Source organism: Coregonus lavaretus (assembly GCF_964263955.1).
Source record: "Coregonus lavaretus genome assembly, chromosome: 8".
NCBI classification, from domain to species: Eukaryota; Metazoa; Chordata; class Actinopteri; order Salmoniformes; family Salmonidae; genus Coregonus; species Coregonus lavaretus.
Genome location: NC_139995.1, coordinates 59122123 through 59135836, shown reverse-complemented (window position 1 = coordinate 59135836; position 13714 = coordinate 59122123). Strand labels below are relative to the sequence as shown.

The following is a 13714-nucleotide window of genomic DNA, read 5'->3' as shown; positions in this document are numbered from 1 at the left end:
AGCTCCCTGGTCTAAAGTAGTGCACCCTAGTCCCCTAGCTCCCTGGTCTAAAGTAGTGCACCCTAGTCCCCTAGCTCCCTGGTCTAAAGTAGTGCACCCTAGTCCCCTAGCTCCCTGGTCTAAAGTAGTGCACCCTAGTCCCCTAGCTCCCTGGTCTAAAGTAGTGCACCCTAGTCCCCTAGCTCCCTGGTCTAAAGTAGTGCACCCTAGTCCCCTAGCTCCCTGGTCTAAAGTAGTGCACTATATAGGGAAAAGGGTGACATTTGAAATGCAGCCGTTCTAAACAGGCTGTCAAGTCACAACACTATCACCATGTCTGGGAAAGATGGAGAGAGAGGGGAAGTAGAGACAGAGGAGGAGGGGGAGGGAAAGGGGAAGTAGAGACAGAGGGGGAGGGAGGGGGAGGGGAAGTAGAGACAGATGAGGGGGAGGGGAAGTAGAGACAGAGGAGGGGGAGGGGAAGTAGAGACAGAGGAGGGGGAGGGGAAGTAGAGACAGATGAGGGGGAGGGGAAGTAGAGACAGGGGAGGGGGAGAGAGAGGGGAAGTAGAGACAGAGGAAGGGGAGGGGAAGTAGAGACAGAGGAGGGGGAGGGAGAGGGGAAGTAGAGACAGAGTAGGGGGAGAGAGAGGGGAAGTAGAGACAGAGGAGGGGGAGGGGAAGTAGAGACAGGAGGGGGAGGGAGAGGGGAAGTAGAGACAGAGGAGGGGGAGAGACAGAGGAGGGGGAGGGGAAGTAGAGACAGAGGAGGGGGAGGGGAAGTAGAGACAGAGGAGGGGGAGGGGAAGTAGAGACAGAGGAGGGGGAGGGGAAGTAGAGACAGAGGAGGGGGAGGGGAAGTAGAGACAGAGGAGGGGGAGGGGAAGTAGAGACAGAGGAGGAGGGGGAGGGAAAGGGGAAGTAGAGACAGAGGGGGAGGGAGGGGGAGGGGAAGTAGAGACAGAGTAGGGGGAGAGAGAGGGGAAGTAGAGACAGAGGAGGGAGAGGGGAAGTAGAGACAGAGGAGGGGGAGGGGAAGTAGAGACAGAAGAGGGGGAGGGGAAGTAGAGACAGAGGAGGGGGAGAGAGAGGGGAAGTAGAGACAGATGAGGGAGAGGGGAAGTAGAGACGGGGGAGGGGAGGTAGAGACAGAGGAGGGGGAGGGGAAGTAGAGACAGAGGAGGGGGAGGGAGAGGGAAAGTAGAGACAGAGGAGAGGGAGAGAGAGGGGAAGTAGAGACAGATGAGAGAGGGGGGAGGTAGAGACAGATGAGGAGAGAGGGGGAAGGAGAGACAGGGGAGAGAGGGGGAAGTAGAGACAGAGGAGGGGGAGGGGAAGTAGAGACAGAGGAGGGGGAGGGGAAGTAGAGACAGAGGAGGGGGAGGGGAAGTAGAGACATGAGGGGGAGGGAGAGGGGAAGTAGAGACAGAGGAGGGGGAGGGGAAGTAGAGATAGAGGAGGGAGAGATAGGGGAGGGGGAGGGGAGGGAGAGATAGGGGAGGGGGAGGGGAAGTAGAGATAGGGGAGGGGGAGGGGAAGTAGAGACAGGTGAGGGGGAGGGGAGATAGGGGAGGGGAGATAAAGGAGGGGGAGGGGAAGTAGAGACAGGTGAGGGGGAGGGGAAGTAGAGACAGGTGAGGGGGAGGGGAAGTAGAGACAGGTGAGGGGGAGGGGAAGTAGAGACAGGTGAGGGGGAGGGGAAGTAGAGACAGGTGAGGGGGAGGGGAAGTAGAGATAGAGGAGGGGGAGGGGAAGTAGAGATAGGGGAGGGGGAGGGGAGATAGGGGAGGGGGAGGGGAGATAAAGGAGGGGGAGGGGAAGTAGAGATAGAGGAGGGGGAGGGAGAGGGGACGTCGAGGCTTTCAAAGTGGCACCTTCATAGGATTCCAACAAGTCAGTTCATAAAATTTCTGCCCTGCTAGAGCTGCCCCGGTCAACTGGAAGTGCTGTTATTATCGTCTGCCCTGCTAGAGCTGCCCCGGTCAACTGGAAGTGCTGTTATTATCGTCTGCCCTGCTAGAGCTGCCCCGGTCAACTGGAAGTGCTGTTATTATCGTCTGCCCTGCTAGAGCTGCCCCGGTCAACTGGAAGTGCTGTTATTATCGTCTGCCCTGCTAGAGCTGCCCCGATCAACTGGAAGGGCTGTTATTATCGTCTGCCCTGCTAGAGCTGCCCCGGTCAACTGGAAGGGCTGTTATTATCGTCTGTCCACGTTTGCAACACTACTGACGTCAGCACAAGAACTGTTCGTCAGGAGCTTCATGAAATGGGTTTCCATGGCCGAGCAGCCGCACACAAGGCTAAGATCACCATGCGCAATGCCAAGCGTCGGCTGGAGTGGTGTAAAGCTCGCCGTCAGTGGACTCTGGAGCAGTGAAAACGTGTTCTCTAGAGTGATGAATCATGCTTCACCATCTGGGAGTCCGACGGACTAATCTGGGTTTGGCGGATGCCAGGAGAACGCTACCTGCCCCAATGCGTAGTGCCAACTGTAAAGTTTGGTGGAGGAGGAATAATGGTCTGGGGCTGTTGTTCATGGTTCGGGCTAGGCCCCTTAGTTCCAGTGAAGGGAAATCTTAACGGTACAGCCTACAATGACATTCTAGACGATTGTGTGCTTCCAACTTTGTGGCAACAGTTTGGGGAAGGCCCTTTCCTGTTTCAGCATGACAATGCCCCCGTGCACAAAACGAGATCCATACAGAAATGGTTTGTCGAGATCGGTGTGGAAGAGCTTGACTGGCCTGCACAGAGCCCTGACCTCAACCCCATCGAACACCTTTGGGATGAATTGGAACGCCAACTCGATATTAATGCCCATGATTTTGGAATGAGATGTTCGACGAACAGGTGTCCACATTTTTTTTTGCCATGTAGTGTACCTTAGTACTGATTACCACAGTAGACTAACCAATGAATTAGATCTAATACTTCGTTCTTTAAGTGCTGCCTGTCTTCCCAATTTGGGACTTGTTTTGGTAATCAGTGGCTGTATTGGATGGGGAGTGGTTTTCACCTCTCCTAGGCAACCAGCAATTAGTACAGGGAGGCGTGGTCTCCACCTCTCCTAGGCAATTAGCAATTAGTACAGGGAGGCGTGGTCTCCACCTCTCCTAGGCAACCAGCAATTAGTACAGGGAGGCGTGGTCTCCACCTCTCCTAGGCAATTAGCAATTAGTACAGGGAGGCGTGGTCTCTACCTCTCCTAGGCAACCAGCAATTAGTACAGGGAGGCGTGGTCTCCGGCTCTCCTAGGCAATTAGCAATTAGTACAGGGAGGCGTGGTCTCCACCTCTCCTAGGCAATTAGCAATTAGTACAGGGAGGCGTGGTCTCCACCTCTCCTAGGCAATTAGCAATTAGTACAGGGAGGCGTGGTCTCCACCTCTCCTAGGCAATTAGCAATTAGTACAGGGAGGCGTGGTCTCCACCTCTGCAAGGCAATTAGCAATTAGTACAGGGAGGCGTGGTCTCTACCTCTGCAAGGCAATTAGCAATTAGTACAGGGAGGCGTGGTCTCTACCTCTGCAAGGCAATTAGCAATTAGTACAGGGAGGTGTGGTCTCTACCTCTGCAAGGCAATTAGCAATTAGTGTTAGTTCTTCAGTCTCCCCTGGTTTCTCAGCGGCAGCTGTAGGTGGCGGTCGTGTCAGTGGCATTTCTTTTCATAGCAGAACTAATACCGTCGCCGAAACAAAGACTGTTCTACCGAGTTGTTCTGACGAGTTCTTTGAGGAAGGAGAGAGAGGGAGGCTCCACACCACTCTCTCACTTCAGTGTCTTATTAACAGATTATCTCATTTTGCTCTTTTGTAGCTTTGTCAACTATGTGTGTGTTTTCTATACCTGTTCGCACCGCTCCCTGTAGGCTTTACAGACGCTCCCCACCCCTTGGCTACAACCCTTCTGATTTAGTGGACCCTGCGTGCACAAGCCATGTGGAATACCGGGTCTCCGGCAGCGTTTGGAACTGCCGATCTGCGGTTAAGAACGCTGAGTTCATCTCAGCCTATGCTGCCCTTCAGTCCCTAGACTTTTTGGCCCTGACGGAGACATGGGATCACCCCAGAGAACACTGCTACTCCAACTGCTCTCTCTTCATCTGACTATGTTTTCTCTCATAGTCCGAGAGCATCTGGTCGTCGTGGTGATGACACAGGGCTACTCATTTCTCCTAAGTGGAGATTTGCTATTTTCTCCCCCTCTCACCTGTCAATCTCCTCATTTGAATTCCATGCTGTCACTTCTCCACTCAAACTTAATATTGTTGTCATCTATCGCCCACCAGGTGCCCTTGGAGAGTTCCTTAATGAGCTTGACACCTTGATAAGCTAATTACCTGACGATGGCTCACCGTTCTACGTACTTGGCGACTTCAACCTCCCGACGTTAGCCTTCTGTTAATTTCTTTCCAACTCTCTCTTTCACCTCTTTCCCCTCCTTGCCTATATTTGACCAACCTTTCCCAATCCCCTCCAACTCACAAGGCAGGTAATACGCATGACCTCATCTCTACTAATCTCACTGCAACCCCCCTCCAGATCTCTGATCACTACTTTGTTTCCTTTTCTGTCTTTTTCTGTTTCCCTTTCCTCCAATCCTAACCACTCAGCCCCTACCCAGATGGTCATGCAGCATTGCAATCTTCTCTCTCTGTCTCCCACTACTCTCTCCTCTTCTATCCTATCATCTCTCCCGTCTGCTAAATCCTTCTCTCCTCCTGTCTCCTGATTCTGCCTCTTTGACCCTACTCTCCTCCCTTTCCGTATCCTATGTCTCGTCCCGGCCGGCTCGGCCCTCCCCTCCTGCTCCGTGGCTGAGTGACAGAACAGGGCTGCGGGCAGCTGAGTGACAGAACAGGGCTGCGGGCAGCTGAGTGACAGAACAGGGCTGCGGGCAGCTGAGTGACAGAACAGGGCTGAGGGCAGCTGAGTGACAGAACAGGGCTGTGGGCAGCTGAGCAAAAATGGAGGGAAACTAAACTTCTGGAGGACCTATCATCCTTTCACTCCTTCCTCTACCTTCTCTTCCTCTGTATCCGCTCCCATTCCTCATTTCCCTCATCAACTCATCCCTGACCACTGGCATCCCCTCTGGTTTCAAAATGGCCTGAGTTGCTCCCCTCCTCAAGAAACCAACACTCGACTCATCTGACGTTTAAAAAAAAAAAAAAACTGTAGACCTGTATCCATTTATTTTGTGGAGAGGATCTCTGTCTGCACCACGTACTCTCACTACTGGTGTCCCCCAGGGCTCGGTTCTAGGCCCTCTCCTCTTCTCTCTATACACCAAGTCACTCGGCTCTGTCATATCCTCACATGGTCTCTCCTATCATTGCTATGTGGATGACGCGCAACTACTTTTCTCCTTCCCCCCTTCTGACACCCAGGTGGCGACACGCATCTCTGCGTGCCTGGCAGAAGTCTCAGCTTGGACGTCGGCCCTCGACAAGACGGAGCTGCTATTCCTCCCGGGGAAGGCCTGCCCACTCCAAGACCTCTCCATCACAGTTGACAACTCCACGGTGTCCCCCTCCCAGAGTGCAAAGAACCTTGGCGTGACCCTGGACAACACCCTGTCGTTCTCTGCAAACATCAAAGCAGTGACTCGCTGCTGCAGGTTCATGTTCTACAACATCCGTAGAGTGCGACCCTACCTCACACAGGAAGCAGCGCAGGTCCTAATCCAGGCACATGTCATCTCCCATCTGGATTACTGCAACTCACTGTTGGCTGGGCTCCCTGCTTGTGCCATCAAACCCCTGCAACTTACCCAGAATGCTGCAGCCTGCTTGGTTTTCAACCTTCCCAAGTTCTTCCATGTCACCCCGTTCCTCCGCACACTCCACTGGCTTCCAGTCGAAGCTCACATCCACTACAAGACCATGGTGCTTTCCTACGGAGCTGTGAGGGGAACTGCCCCTCCCTACCTTCAGGCTATACTCAAACCCTACACCCCAACCCGAGCCCTCCGTCCTGCCACCTCTGGTATCAGCTCCCACTCAGCCCAGTCCAAGCTCTTCTGTCCTGACACCCCAATGGTGGAACCAGCTTCCCCCTGAAGCTAGGACAGCAGAGTCCCTGCTCATCTTCTGATAGCGCCTCAAACCCTACCTCTTAAATAATCCCCCCCCCAACAACAACAAATAACTTTCCTGATCCAACGCTTGCAATTGACTTAAACTAACCCATCAATAAGATCTAATATTTATGAAGGTCACTTGGTTCCATCTGATGAGATCACAGTGTACTACAGCTGTGAACTAGGAGGAGATTAGCTTTTACCTGGACAAGGTGATCCAGTAATCCATCAGATCCAACCCTCTCTTACCCGTCTTGGGTCACCTAGTGCCCTCAGATGAAATCACATTATACCAGGGTTGGGCTCAATTCCATTTCAATTCAAAAAGTAAACCCAATTCCAAATTGTTCACATTGAAAAGCTTTGACGATAATAGAAATGTCAGTGTACTTCCTGAATTGAAATTGACCCCAACCCTGCAGTGTACTTCAGCTATGAGCCGGCAGGAGATTACCTGGACAGTGTGATCCAGTGTTCTAGGCCCTGTTTGATCCAACCCTAACCCTGTCTGGTTTTTTTTTACCTGTCTCTACAGGGTCACTTGGTGCCGTCTGATGAGATCACCGTGTACTACAGCTGTGAGCCAGCAGGTGATTACCTGGACAAGGTGATCCAGGCCCATGCAGACTTCATCCTGGCAACCACCAAGGCACCACTCAAGACCTACCCCGTCCCGAAGTCCTCCAGCGTCATCGTGCAGGAGAAAACACAGGTTGGTTGGGTTGACGTGTAAACACCACAATGTTAGACAGAACGAAAAGTGCTCTCAAATACCTCCCAGTGTGGGTTGGGTTAAAGCAAAAAAATTAAAAATATGCACATATGTAATTTTAAATAAACTCCTGTTCCTAAATATGAATGGTTCATGTTTTTCCCCTCTGGTTGTGGTTGTGCCTAATGGTTTTCATAATGTTTCTCCGTGGTTGTGCCTAATGGTTTTCATAATGTTTCTCCGTGGTTGTGCCTAATGGTGCTGTACTATAGTTGAAAGGTTCTGACCTGGACCTGACCATAGTAAAAGGAGCCGCCGCCTCTCGAGTTCCTCTGACTGGACCAGCCTGTGCCTACATCAACATCAACCTCAAACTCAACAACAAGGAACAAGGTATAATTAGAAATATCTAATAATGCTTTACATTACCTCTGGTCGTGGTCCCCACTACTGGTGTCACCCAGGACTCAATTGGATTGGACCAAAAGTTCTGGGTTTGTTTTGATATCTAAATGATCAGTGTTGGTGTGTAATGGAACACAGTAGAGGCAAATTCAATTCCATTTAATTCAATTCGGGAAGTGAATTGAAATTCAAATTCAAGAATGGACGAATCCTCACCCTAAAAGCACCAACAGAGGTTAAAAAAAAGGTTATAATTTCGAAACCCTTTAAAAAAAAAAATCCTTCTGAAATTTTAGGACTTTGTCAAGCAAGTAGATACCAACAAAAAAACATGGAGGAATGACTAAGCTTAAAAGGTGGACTCAATAGTATAAATATTCTTTGGGGGATAAAAGCAACAAATCTGGCATTCAGAAAATATTCAGACCCCTTGACTTTTTCCACATTTTGTTACGTTGCAGCCTTATTCTAAAATGGACAAAAAATGTTTTTACACTTATTCTTCTCCCCTCAATTTACACACAATACCCCATAATGACAAAGCAAAAACAGGTTTTTAGAAAATTTTGGCAAATGTATTAAAAATAAAACATCTTATTTACATAAGTATTCAGACCCTTTGCAATGAGACTTGAAATTGAGCTCAGGTGCATCCTGTTTCCATTGATCATCCATAACTTAATTGGGGTCCACCTGTGGCAAATTCAATTGACTGGACATGATTTGGAAAGGCACACACCTGTCTATATAAGGTCCCACATTTGACAGTGCATGTCAGAGCAAAAACCAAGCCATGAGGTCGAAGGAATTGTCCATAGAGCTCTGAGACAGGATTGTGTCAAGACACAGATCTGGGGAAAGGTACCAGAAAATATCTGCAGCATTGAAGGTCCCCAAGAACACAGTGGTCTCCATCATTCTTAAATGGAAGAAGTTTGGAACCACCAAGACTCTTCCTATAGCTGGTCACCTGACCAAACTGAGCAGTCGGGGAAGAAGGGCCTTGGTCAGGGAGGTGACCAAGAACCCGATGGTCACTCTGACAGAGCTCCAGAGTTCCTCGGTGGAGATGGGAGAACCTTCCAGAAGGACCACCATCCCTGCAGCACTCCACCAATCAGGCCTTTATGATATTGGCCAGACGGAAGCCACTCCTCAGTAAAAGGCACATGACAGCCCACTTGGAGTTTGCCAAAGGCACCTAAAGGACCTGGCACCATCCCTACGGTGAAGGACAGTGGCAGCATCATGCTGTGGGGATGTTTTTCAGCAGCAGGGACTGGGAGACTAGTCAGGATGGAGGGAAAGTTGAACGGAGCAAAGTACAGAGAGATCCTTGATGAAAACCTGCTCCAGAGCGCTCAGGACCTTAGACTGGGGTGAAGGTTCACCTTCCAACGGGACAACGACCCTAAGCACACAGCCAAGACAGTGCAGGAGTGGCTTTGGGACAAGTTTCTGAATGTCCTTGAGTGGCCCAGCCGTAGCCCAGACATGAACCTGATCGAACATCTCTGGAGAGACCTGAAAATAGCTGTGCAGCAACGCTCCACATCCAACCTGACAGAGCTTGAGAGGATCTGCAGAGAAGAATGGGAGAAACTCCCCAAATACAGGTGTACCAAGCTTGTAGCGTCATACCCAAGAAGACTCGAAGCTGTAATCGCTGCCAAAGGTGCTTCAACAAAGTACTGAGTAAGGGTCTGAATACTTATGTATATGAAATATTTTCAGGTCTTTTTTTTATAGAAATGGACGAAAATTTCAAAACCAGTTTTTGCTTTGTCATTATGGGGTATTGTGTGTAGGGGGGGGGGGGGGGACAATTTAATCCATTTTAGAATAATGCCGTAATGTAACAATGTGGAAAAAGTCAAGGGGTCTGAATACACAGTATATTTATAAAATCTGTGTGTGTATATATAAATGGTTAATCAAATACAAGCTTTTACTGTTTGATAGAAAGTGTATTTTTGCCATTTCCAATTTGGGTTAAAATGAGCCCTGTTGATGCTTTTTAGGGTTAAACAAATGAATGCAATTTTTTTTGTGCTGTCTCTTTCAGAGGGTGTGGTCCTCCTGGAGAACCCTAAAGGAGAGAACTGTCTGGACGTGGCCAAGCTGAGGCAGGTCTGCTCCAGTATCTTTGGTCTCAACAACACCAAGCTCTGTGTGTTCAACGGCAAGACGGGTAAGATGGCACACTCACTTTGAATCCTTAATCAACTTCCTAACCCCTATGTCAATAGAGCCCCACAGTGGATGTGTCATAATACCCATAGAACCTAGCGGGTCAAACAGGGAAATGGTTCCAATTGTTTTTCCACCATTCATTTTCCCATAGGGGATTTTAGAAACACTTAAAATAAGGGCTGTGTTTCATGTAGGCTTACCCTGGCGTGACATTTTGATAACGTGTAAATCTCTCTCGGACAAGGTGACTTTTAATCAATATATTTGGCTCTATTTACTCTCAGATTCAAAAATGCTAATTAGCATCAAAGTAGACATCATGCAAAACTACAAATCCCTGCAAGCTCCTGCACATCATCTCTAACTGACACCTTTGCTAACAGGTATTGTGTCAATTTAAATGTGCACAAGACAGTTCACAGAATTGTCCATTGAAAGAAATGTAGCCAATTTTTTTCATTACTACATTTAACTAACATTAGATAGTTAATCCAGCGATTCTTACCTTTGCCTTGATTTGGCAGTCTCTTCCAGATCATCATGGTATTTGTAGTTCTTTATGAGAGCCACATTAGCAGCTAATTAGCGTTTCATTTGTTGGGGTAAATATAGGCTAAATATATTGATAAAAGTCTCCTTGTCCAAGAGATTTACACGGTTATGAAAATGTCATGCCAGGGTAAGCCTACACGAAACACAGCCCTTTATTTTAAGTGTTTCTAAAATCCCCTAGACAAAATTAATGGTGGAAAAACAATTGGAACCATTTCCCTGTTTGGCCGCCAGGTTTTATGGGTATTATGACTCATACTGTGGTACTCAATACACACACTAGTAAGATGGGACACTCACAAGCCTCCTATACATACAGTGCATTCACAAAATATTCACAACCCTTGACTTTTTCCACATTTGGCGGTTACAGCCTGAATTTAAAATTGATTAAATTGTGATTTATTTTTTTTGTCACTGGCCTAAACACACAGTACCCCATAATGTCAAAGTGGAAATATGTTTTTTGAAATGTTTACTAATTAATAAAAAATGAAAATCTGAAATGTCTTTAGTCAAGAACTATTCAACTCCTTGGTTACGGCAAGCCTATATAAGGAAGAAGGAAACCGCTCAGGGATTTCACCATGATGCCAATTGTGACTTTTAAATGGTTAGTTTAATGGCTGTGAAAGGAGAACTGAGGATGGGTCAACAACATTGTAGTTACTCCACAATACTAACCTAATTGACAGTGAAAAGAAAGCCTGTACAGAATTAAAATATTCCAAAACATGCATCCTGTTTGTAACAAGGCAAAAAATGCTGCAAAAAATGTGGCAAAGCAATTAACCTTTTGTCCTGTTATCTTTGGGCCAAATCCAATACAACACATTACTGAGTACAACTCTCCATAGTTTCAAGCATAGTGTTGGCTGCATCATGTTATTGGTATGCTTGTCATTGTTAAGGACTGGGGAGTTTTTCAGGATATAAAGAAATGGAATGGAGCTAAGCACAGGCAAAATCCTAGAAGAACCTGGTTCAGTCTGCTTTCCACCAGACACTGGGAAAGAATTCACCTTTCAGCAGGACAATAACCTAAAACACAAGGCCAAATCTACACTGGAGTTGCTTACCAAGAAGACAATGAAGGTTCCTGAGTGGCAGAGTTACAGTTTTGACTTAAATCTACTTGAAAATCTATGGCAAGACCTGAAAATGCTTGTCTAGCTATGATCAACAACCAATTTGACAGAGCTTGAAGAATTTAGAAAATAATAATGGGTAAATATTGCACAATCCAGGTGTGGAAAGCTCTTAAGAGACTTACCCAGAAAGACTCACAGCTGTAATCGCTGCCAAAGGTGATTCTACAAAGTATTGACTCAAGGGGACGATTACTTAATCTAATGAAGATATGTTAGTGTTTTATTTTTCATGATTCGTTTGACAAATGTTAGCATTTGTCTTCCACTTTGACATTGGAGTATTTTTGTGTAGATCGTTGAATTAAAAAAAAAAATCCATTTCAATCCCGTTTGTAACACAACAAAAAAAGTCAACGGGTCTGAATACTCCGTAGCCCAGTAACTCTGGTCTGTCTGTCAGTAACTCCCACGAAACGTCAGAATTCTTGTCGTCATGAAATGTTACTAACCCATTGACCTCCCGGCCCTAGCCTCACTAGTCACTCAAAGCCCAGATGTTGTGAACCATGGTCAGGTTAGTGATAAACAGATGGTGTGAACCATGGTCAGGTTAGTGATAAATAGATGTTGTGAACCATGGTCAGGTTAGTGATAAACAGATGTTGTGAACCATGGTCAGGTTAGTGATAAACAGATGTTGTGAACCATGGTCAGGTTAGTGATAAACAGATGGTGTGAACCATGGTCAGGTTAGTGATAAACAGATGTTGTGAACCATGGTCAGGTTAGTGATAAATAGATGTTGTGAACCATGGTCAGGTTAGTGATAAACAGATGGTGTGAACCATGGTCAGGTTAGTGATAAATAGATGTTGTGAACCATGGTCAGGTTAGTGATAAACAGATGTTGTGAACCATGGTCAGGTTAGTGATAAATAGATGTTGTGAACCATGGTCAGGTTAGTGATAAACAGATGTTGTGAACCATGGTCAGGTTAGTGATAAACAGATGTTGTGAACCATGGTAAGGTTAGTGATAAACAGATGGTGTGAACCATGGTCAGGTTAGTGATAAATAGATGTTGTGAACCATGGTCAGGTTAGTGATAAACAGATGTTGTGAACCATGGTCAGGTTAGTGATAAACAGATGGTGTGAACCATGGTCAGGTTAGTGATAAATAGATGTTGTGAACCATGGTCAGGTTAGTGATAACAGATGTTGTGAACCATGGTCAGGTTAGTGATAAACAGATGTTGTGAACCATGGTCAGGTTAGTGATAAACAGATGTTGTGAACCATGGTCAGGTTAGTGATAAACAGATGTTGTGAACCATGGTCAGGTTAGTGATAAACAGATGTTGTGAACCATGGTCTATAAAGAGCGGTTCTCACACAGCTCAACATTTCTTATTTTCCTCTTGTGTGAATTATTACAAGAGAGATTGAGGTGTGTTGTGTTTCAGAGCTGTCCAGCGTGTTTCAGAGCTGTCCAGCGTGTTTCAGACCTGTCCAGCGTGTTTCAGACCTGTCCAGCGTGTTTCAGACCTGTCCAGCGTGTTTCAGACCTGTCCAGCGTGTTTCAGAGCTGTCCAGCGTGTTTCAGACCTGTCCAGCGTGTTTCAGACCTGTCCAGCGTGTTTCAGACCTGTCCAGCGTGTTTCAGACCTGTCCAGCGTGTTTCAGAGCTGTCCGGTAACTGATTGCTGTATGTTCTTGTTATTCCAGAGTTGACTGGTAAGTGTGATCTGCTGTCTCTGAATGGGAAGACCCTGTCAGTGACATCAGGCTCCAGTCCAAGCGACTCCTGTCCCAGCTCTGAGTCTCTGGTGAGCTCCTACGTCAACCTCCAACTGGCCAACTGTCAGCCCGCTGGTACGTTTAACTCACCAGTTGCTCATTCTCTCACTCCACTACACACCTACTTCCCTTTTTTTTTTTTTACTCAAATTTTTTAGAAAGGTTAGTTTTCAGTTTGTTATGCCAATGCATTGTTATTCTGACACTGTTTTTACACATGTATGACGTTACAGGACATCCAACAGTAGTCTATTGAGATAAACATCACGAGGTCCAACTGAAATGAGACTTCTGCTTTATCCCAACCCCTGCCAGCAAGTGCCTTGGGCCCAATGGCATCTAGGATTTGATACAAGCAACTCTCCGGTCGCCTTGGATTCGAACTGGGAACCCTCCAGTTACTGTTTTGCCCCTCTAACCGCCAGGCTACATGCTGCGTACTGATGCTATGTATGTCCTGTCTCTCTGTAGAGTGTCAGAGTGGAGATGTGGGGACCCTGCTGCTGGTCAATCCTGTCGGACACGACTGCCTGACCCACAATGCTTTGCTGTCTGAGACGGCCAAGGTGTTCGGCCTCCGCAGCCGTAGACTGAAGCTCTACCTGGACGATGCGCTCACCCAAGGTAAGACGGACACCACCAGTCCTATTTTGGTCTCTGTCTCTGTGTTGTCTTCTTCAATGCATCTAGGATGGATTGGAAGGCTACAGGCCAGGCTCAGCAGTGCTCAGAGAATGGGCTGCGAAACGCTCTCTTGACTTTGCCGGAGCAGGATCTTGGAAGCTCAGCTTGAACAGTACTTCTGTCCTGCTTCAGCTGTATTCATTTCTGCTACTGCTACTTTACACCTTTCCCCATCAATCCTACTGTGTCTAGGTTCAGGCTAGAGGTCATTTACTACT

General features: G+C 47.4%; 1 protein-coding gene across 1 annotated transcript in view; it reads left to right on the top strand.

Annotated features, from left to right (window-relative positions):
- iars1 (isoleucyl-tRNA synthetase 1) overlaps positions 1–13714 on the top strand; it is a 128127-nt gene that overhangs the window by 110851 nt on the left and 3562 nt on the right. Inside the window, exons 28-32 of the mRNA XM_084167701.1 lie at positions 6595–6771; positions 7044–7164; positions 9242–9367; positions 12741–12887; positions 13284–13436. Coding sequence (XP_084023827.1) covers positions 6595–6771; positions 7044–7164; positions 9242–9367; positions 12741–12887; positions 13284–13436 — 724 coding nt within the window. The remainder of the gene's footprint in view (positions 1–6594; positions 6772–7043; positions 7165–9241; positions 9368–12740; positions 12888–13283; positions 13437–13714) is intronic.